Source organism: Lathyrus oleraceus, chromosome 5, assembly GCF_024323335.1.
Source record: "Lathyrus oleraceus cultivar Zhongwan6 chromosome 5, CAAS_Psat_ZW6_1.0, whole genome shotgun sequence".
Lineage (NCBI taxonomy): Eukaryota > Viridiplantae > Streptophyta > Magnoliopsida > Fabales > Fabaceae > Lathyrus > Lathyrus oleraceus.
The window spans coordinates 243,014,815-243,022,254 of record NC_066583.1 but is presented as its reverse complement, the minus strand read 5'-3'; the positions used below and the strand labels follow the sequence as shown (position 1 = coordinate 243,022,254).

The 7,440-nt window shown below is 35.5% G+C and overlaps 1 protein-coding gene across 1 annotated transcript; it reads left to right on the top strand.

Annotated features, from left to right (window-relative positions):
* The first annotated feature begins 746 nt into the window (after positions 1–746).
* LOC127083455 (probable plastidic glucose transporter 1) lies at positions 747–6,411 on the top strand. Its single transcript, XM_051023769.1, has 11 exons — positions 747–1,217; positions 1,331–1,531; positions 2,061–2,160; positions 2,371–2,483; positions 4,370–4,463; positions 4,540–4,696; positions 4,968–5,114; positions 5,205–5,278; positions 5,416–5,504; positions 5,731–5,845; positions 5,969–6,411. Exons 1-11 carry the CDS (start codon positions 922–924, stop codon positions 6,149–6,151), a joined length of 1,569 nt encoding a protein of 522 aa, XP_050879726.1. The 5' UTR covers positions 747–921; the 3' UTR covers positions 6,152–6,411.
* Positions 6,412–7,440: the final 1,029 nt, after the last annotated feature.

Below are 7,440 nucleotides of genomic sequence, written 5' to 3'. Positions count from 1 at the left end.
TAGGGTACGACATATGCCCATATTTAATTACTTCAATCGAGGGACAAAATAAAACATGCTGAAAAAATATATGAGTGACGACAGTCTTCATGTGATCATGGTGAAAGATAATTAAATATGAAAAAACTCCAAATTTTGTCCACCGAGGGAATAAAAGAAGTAGGGAAGAAAACATCTTGATATATGATAGGGTAAAAGAGACTGTTGCCTTTCCGAGGGTCGGTGCTTAGATCGAACACAACGAGATCATCGCCTTTCCGAGGGTTGGTGCTTAGATTGAACACAGCAAGATCATCGCCTTCCCGAGGATCGGTGCTTAAATCAAGACAAGTCATTGCCAACTTGAAAGTCGATGTTTAGACTGAACGACACACTGATCGTCGTCAACCCAAAGGTCGATGCTTATATCAAAACAAGTTGTCGCCAACTCAAAGTATGTTCTTAGACCTACATGTACATTGATTGTCGGCAAACCAAAGGTCGATGCTTAGATCAAAACAAGTCGTCACCAACTCAAAAGTATGTTCTTAGACTTACATACACATTGATCGTCGTCAATCCAAAGGTTGATGTTTAGATCAAAACAAGTCGTTGCCAACTCAAAAGTATCTGCTTAGACTTGTAGACACATTGATTGTCGCCGACCCTAAGATCGATGCTTAGACACATTGATTTTCTATTTCTCTTATGCATAAATGCTAGTATAAAACCATTTGTTTTAAGAATAAATAGAATATTGTTGGTTGGGAATGAAATGGAATGATATTGACATCTGGGATTAAGGTTGAAATAAGATTCACAAGCAATTGATTTCGATAGTTAGATTCCTCCATCGATAAATGACAATCTAATAAAACACACGCACACTCTCTTTTTGAGCTTGAGCTTGTTTTTTTACTATGCTTTTAGTTTTCAAGTACGATGAACACCATTGATTTTGTGTCCTCAGCGATCATCTCCACTCACTCTAACCCCAAACTCATTTCATTCTCCATACCAAAATCCAATATCAAAATCAAAACCAAGCCTTACTCCCATTGTCTTTCCAAGCTCAGAGTTTCCGCCATCAAGGATCACAATCCCGATTCACACATTCCCAATGTTGCAGACCAAGTAACAAAACATCCATTGGTTGAAAATGACCTTGGATGGTTACCCGCTTTTCCTCACGTTCTCATTGCTTCAATGTCCAATTTCACATTTGGTTATCACATCGGGTCAGTCCGTTACACCCTCTTTCCAACTTTTGAAACCTTTATGGTGATTAGGTTTTTGATTTTCTAGCTTCTTGTGAACAACTGTTTGAAACTGGATTGCTTATTTTTTGCAGGGTCATGAATGGTCCTATTGTTTCAATTGCCCAGGAACTTGGCTTTCAGGGAAACTCATTCATTGAGGGACTTGTTGTTAGTATATTTATTGCTGGCGCGTTTATTGGGAGCATAAGCACTGGTTCTTTGGTTGACAAACTTGGTTGTCGCCTCACTTTTCAGATTGATGCCATACCCTTGATCCTTGGCGCAATAATAAGGTAGTTGAATACATGATTAATGAAATTTGTTGTTATTTCTTTCTATTTATACTGTCTCATTTTGTCTTTTCCTATTGATTCTGAGTTTAAAAGTTTCACTTACATTAATACCCTGGATTTGATAAAAAAAACTAACAGAAGGCTTGTTCTTCCTTTTAGCCGAGTTATTATCTGTATCTATTTGTCCTTCGCATCTATAGTTAATGGTTGCCGTTCAGCATCAAACATGTTTCTAATAATTAAACTTTTATTAGATAACTTGAATGTCTCAACTCATTTATTTCTAATAACTTGAAGAGTGTTTTAGCGCACAATGTTTCTCTACAGTAGTATTGCTAAATGCTATTTTTATCCTGTTGTTCTGAATTGTGTTACGGTTATGCATAGATGATTTATGATAATAACAGGATTGACTTTACATTCTTGCTGATCATCAGTGCTTGTATTTCCCAAAGATTGCAAACACTTTTGTTAACATTGTAGTTGATTTGCTAAAGGATATTATTATATCTCTTCCAATTTCTGACAGTGCAAATGCCCACTCCTTGGATGAGATACTTTGGGGAAGGTTTCTTGTTGGTCTTGGTATAGGTGTGAATGCTGTTCTTGTTCCGATATATATATCTGAGGTACTTAATGATTAACTTTGTGATTAACTCTTATTCTTGTTCCCCAAGTATTATAAGTTGACTCATCTGACTTCTAAGATGCCAAATCCATGTAATATTTTTCTTAAGCGGTGCTTGTTTATGGGGTGCTCTCCCATGTTGAGAGAGGAGAGAAATTTCAGGACAACAGCAAGTTTCTCTCATGTTTGTTCACAATCATTTGTGGTGTAGGTTGCTCCAACAAAATATAGGGGTTCCCTAGGGTCCTTATGTCAAATTGGCACTTGTCTTGGTATTATTGCATCACTATCTCTTGGAATTCCTTCTGAGAATGATCCACACTGGTGAGTTTCTTTGTATTTTCTTCCTCACAGACTCGTGGAATAAGCATTTAATCCGAAGATTTTCACTTGTGTTTGTATGGTATATTGAAGTAAATAAATAGATTTCTGGGAATAAAAAATGTGTTGAATGATAAACAAGGATGACAGATTTGTTTTATAAATGGTTTCTTTTATAGGTTTCCGGAGGTTTTCCGCCGAAATTGTCCATTGATGTGCTTTAAGAGATGTGTGTTTGTGTATTTTTCATCTTCTATTTTGGTGGTGATCTGCCTACAATTTTTGGTTTACATGTAGCCGCTTCAAACACATCTTAAGACTGATAAGGTGATTTGGTGGTTTGGGGAGGGGACATAAGGGTTGGAGTGATTAGGAGTCCATGGGTTAAACTCCACTCAATAATACATTAACAACTATCATTTGTCATTACAAAAAACTAATTGAAACACATCTTAATGCCTTTTTTATTTATGATGCACTCTTGTCGTACCTAAGGAGCTATGATGTAAAAGTTGTAACACGTCTCTTAGAATTGTAGATTGGACCTAACTCAACCTTACAAAACCGTCTTGCAAGGTGAGGATTATCCTAACGTATAAACATATTTTCAGGTCATATCTCATTGATGTAGGACCCTTTAGCACACCCCTCACACCCAGCAATATAGAGCTTGGTGCATGGATATAAATGGTGGATGGTCTGATGGCAGAAACTTGTTTGGTGGGTGAATATAAATGGTGGGTGGTTCGATAGTGAAAACCTCATGGCAGGTGGATAGACTCTGATACCATCTTAGAATTGTAAGTTGAGCCTAACTCAACCTTACAAAATCGACATGTAAGGTGTTGATTACCCCCACTTATAAACATTTTTAGGCCATATATCATCTGATGTGAGACTCTTTAACAACATCAAATCTCACATGTGAATATTATCTGTTTTAATGCCTATAGAGAGTAACCTGGCTTAGATATTTTTGTAAAGTACACATACACTATCTGGCAATTTGATTTGCAGCTGTAGCATGTTAGAATGAGCAACAACTAATCCTAATTGGATTGTTCCCGGTCCACTTAACTTTTGGCCTTTAAAGCATTTTTTTCAAGCAGTTGTTTAGTAGTTACAGTATGTCTTTTGTGTGTGGACAAGAAAATTGGAGGAATATGCTTGCCAATGGCAGGGAAGGGAAGGGAACGAAGTACAAAATATACATTGCCATTTACCATCCTTTCTCATAATTCCTCTCGCCTTTTCTTTATGCTTGTCACAATTCAATGAAAAGGGTAAAATTGATTAGAAATTTATTCAAATATTTTTGAGATGTTAATATGGAATTTTTGAATGAAGATATTCTATGATCTTTACTGGCTAATATAAACTTAGCAGTTTTCTTGGTGTGATATAATTATTAGAGCTTAGAAAAAATATATCATAATGATATTGTATCGAAGAATATTTTAGATTTTCCTTGTTGATTTTTTAGTATTGTTATATTTCATGATTTCTTTCCTTATTTAATTTATCATATGAGTGTCGTTTATCCTCTCTGCTAATTTTCTTTGAATGATTTAAATGAATATGCCATGGCTCATATCCTTTCTGTCATTTCAAATTTGACTTCATATATAGAGAGAGAGAGCCACTGCAACAGCTGTAGAGAAAGCAATATTTCCTTAAGACACTTCTTGATTCCAATACTTTATCCACTTTGAATTTAATGCAATAGGAACGTACTTTTGAAATGTTCACCAAAATTAAACCTGCATTTATAATACAATTCCATATGGGATTATTGTTGGGTCTGTTTTTCTTTTGATTCGTTCATCATTTGTATGTCATAATTACTTTCCAAATAATGGCTAACTGGTAGCAACAAAAATATATTTCAGGTGGAGGACAATGTTGTATATTGCAAGCGTCCCTGGTTTTATTGTTGGTCTGGGTATGCAATTTGCTGTTGATAGCCCACGCTGGCTTTGCAAGGTATATGACTTCATTGTTTCCTAATCTTTTCTGTCTGCTTTTCCACTGCTTCTAAAGATTTGACATTTCTGCTTAGGCTGGGAGAATAAATGATGCGAAAAAAGTAATACGAGAGCTTTGGGGAGCATCTGAAGTTGAGGGTGCAATTGAAGAGTTTCAATCTGTCAGCAAGAATGATGGCAGTGATTTGGACAGCAGATGGTCAGAGATCTTGGAGCAGCCACATTCTAGAGGTTGTATCAAGGTGCTTTTGGCTATTACTTCGAGACAACATTTTGTACATGGAAAATTATTCTTTTCCCTATCTTCATAGATTGAAAATTTAGGTCAGCAGAAATATAACCTCATTAAAGAGATGGTTTCTGCTGGAGTTACGACTTAGGATTGAATTTAACGTCATAAAATATATATTTTATTTTTCATAAACAAGCGCATACTCATAATCATTTCCTACACGCCACATGAAGCAAATAATCCATAATGGGCTTTCTTCTGTGTTTACAGTTGCCTTCATTGGCGGTGCTCTTTTTGTACTTCAGCAGTTTGCAGGCATAAACGGAGTTCTTTATTTTTCATCATTGACCTTTCATGACGTCGGAATTCAAAGCAGTGCTTTAGCAAGCTTGTTTGTCGGGCTTACAAACTTTGCAGGTTTGCAGTATGCTCTGCATTTCTTTATCTCAATATAAGTCTCATCTTGACCTCAGATCCTAATCACTGTAAACTGGTTCTTTCCTTCAGGTGCACTTTGTGCTTTATACTTAATCGATAAGGAAGGGAGGCAGAAACTTATTATAGGAAGCTACTTAGGAATGGTGAGTGTGTACAAGATGTCCGTAACTTCTTTCTCGGTATATGTAAACAACCATATCATGCATGTGCAGGCACATGCTGAATTGGTTTAGATCTTATTCCTTGGTAACTCGTGATTTTTATTTCTGCTTCTTTGTAGGCAATTTCAATGTTTCTTGTGGTCTATGCTGTCATCTTTCCATTGGATGAGCAACTCAGCAACAACTTATCAATATTAGGAACTATCATGTAAGCATTTACTTGCTAATTATCATCAAGGCTTCTGCAAGAACTAGTGCTTTTTCTTCCTCCTCGAGTAACTTAGGTGACAATGCTAACGCTTGCATTGTCTTGCTATCGATATGCCCCCCTCCTCTTCTTTCTCTCTTAATGCTTAATTTTTTTAATACATTTCTATTAGCATGGCTATTAACTGGACTTGGATGATTCGATTTCTGTTTATACAATGTTATAGGTATATATTCTCTTTTGCAATTGGAGCTGGCCCTGTAACTGGCATCATTATACCAGAGCTTAGCAGCACTAAAACACGAGGGAAGATCATGGGGCTCAGTTTCTCTACCCATTGGGTGGGTATTATCACGTCTTCAGTGATTTCTCCTCTATGAAAGCTCTTTTTATGTGTCACTTATCTGTTACCTGTGATGAAAATTTTCAGTCTAATAATTTTAATTTTTATCCTTTACATAAAGGTTTGCAACTTTGTGGTGGGATTGTTCTTCCTTGAGTTGGTGGAGAAATTTGGAGTTGCACCAGTATATGCTAGCTTCGGAGCTGTTTCCCTGTTAGCCGCGGCATTTGCTCATTACTTCTTGGTAGAAACCAAGGGGCGCTCTCTAGAAGAAATTGAACGCTCATTAAACCCAAAAGCTTGAACCAATGATAAATATTGCGACATATCAATTCATTCATTGCATATATAGGAGTCTCCATTATATATATAAGAGCATAACCAATCGAAAATACAGGATATAGGAGACTCAATGGCATGCATTTTTGTTAACATGTGTATGTTAGATCAAATGAGATTGACGAATAAGAATGCAACGAGACATTCTATTAAAAACTATGTCTTAAATTCACATGCTGATACAAGTATTTTAATTAAATCAACTAGTAAAAACCATGTCTTATATTTGCAGGTGCAAGAAGTATTTTGAATTAAATCAACTATTGTTTTGAAATTTTGATCAGACAATCTGACAAGACACTGGACTCACTTTTCAATTTGTTTAGGGAGGTGTTCCCTATGTCTAATATAATGTTCTCTAGGAAATTTATTGAAATTCGAACGTACCAATTATTCAACTAATCTTTTTATCAAAAAGGCTTTTTCATTTAAGTAAAAAAATAATCATGATTTTAGAATCTGGATACATACTTCGGATATTAGAATTCAGAAACATGGGAAAATGAATGTCGCATAAACTTGCATGAGTAGCACTTGTAATGATCATAACACAAAAATAACTTAAACCCTTTAAAATCTCCTTGCATTTTTAATTAAGATTTTCACTTTGCAAATAACATTCAACTGTATTTCCATATCAAAAGGTGCAAATTCATTTGGATTATAAGTAATGTACTGATCATATAGATAATTTGGTTTTTCTTTCTGTATTACGAACGTAGAGTCCGGAAGTTGACATTTGGGTTTTACAAGGGTTGGTCCGAATATTGAAATCCGAATTAGTTCAACGTTGATTGAAATTGTCTTATTTTTTATTGGTTATAGTTATGGTGCACCCTAATGTTGTGATCAAACACCCTGATGATGTGATTAAAGCTAATGCATTACAGGATGGTGATTCAGAATTACCCCTAACAAGTTGTTATCCACGTTGATGTTCGAAAAGAATTTAGCAATAAATATGAGTTTACTTTACATGAACATATTCTTGAATGGGTCTGCAAGGAGGCTATCAAATTAGGGTTTGACATTGTTATCGGGATGTCGAATTCTGATTTTAATACAAGACATGCATTTGTTATGATGAGATGCAAAAGAAGTGGCCAGTATAAAGAACATATATGGAAGTTTAAACGTGATGACATAAGAACAAAGAAATGTGGATGTCCTTTAAAGTTGTGTGAGCACCAAAAGACGAATAATACATGGACATATAATGTGATTTATGATGTACATAATCATGGTTTAGGTCAC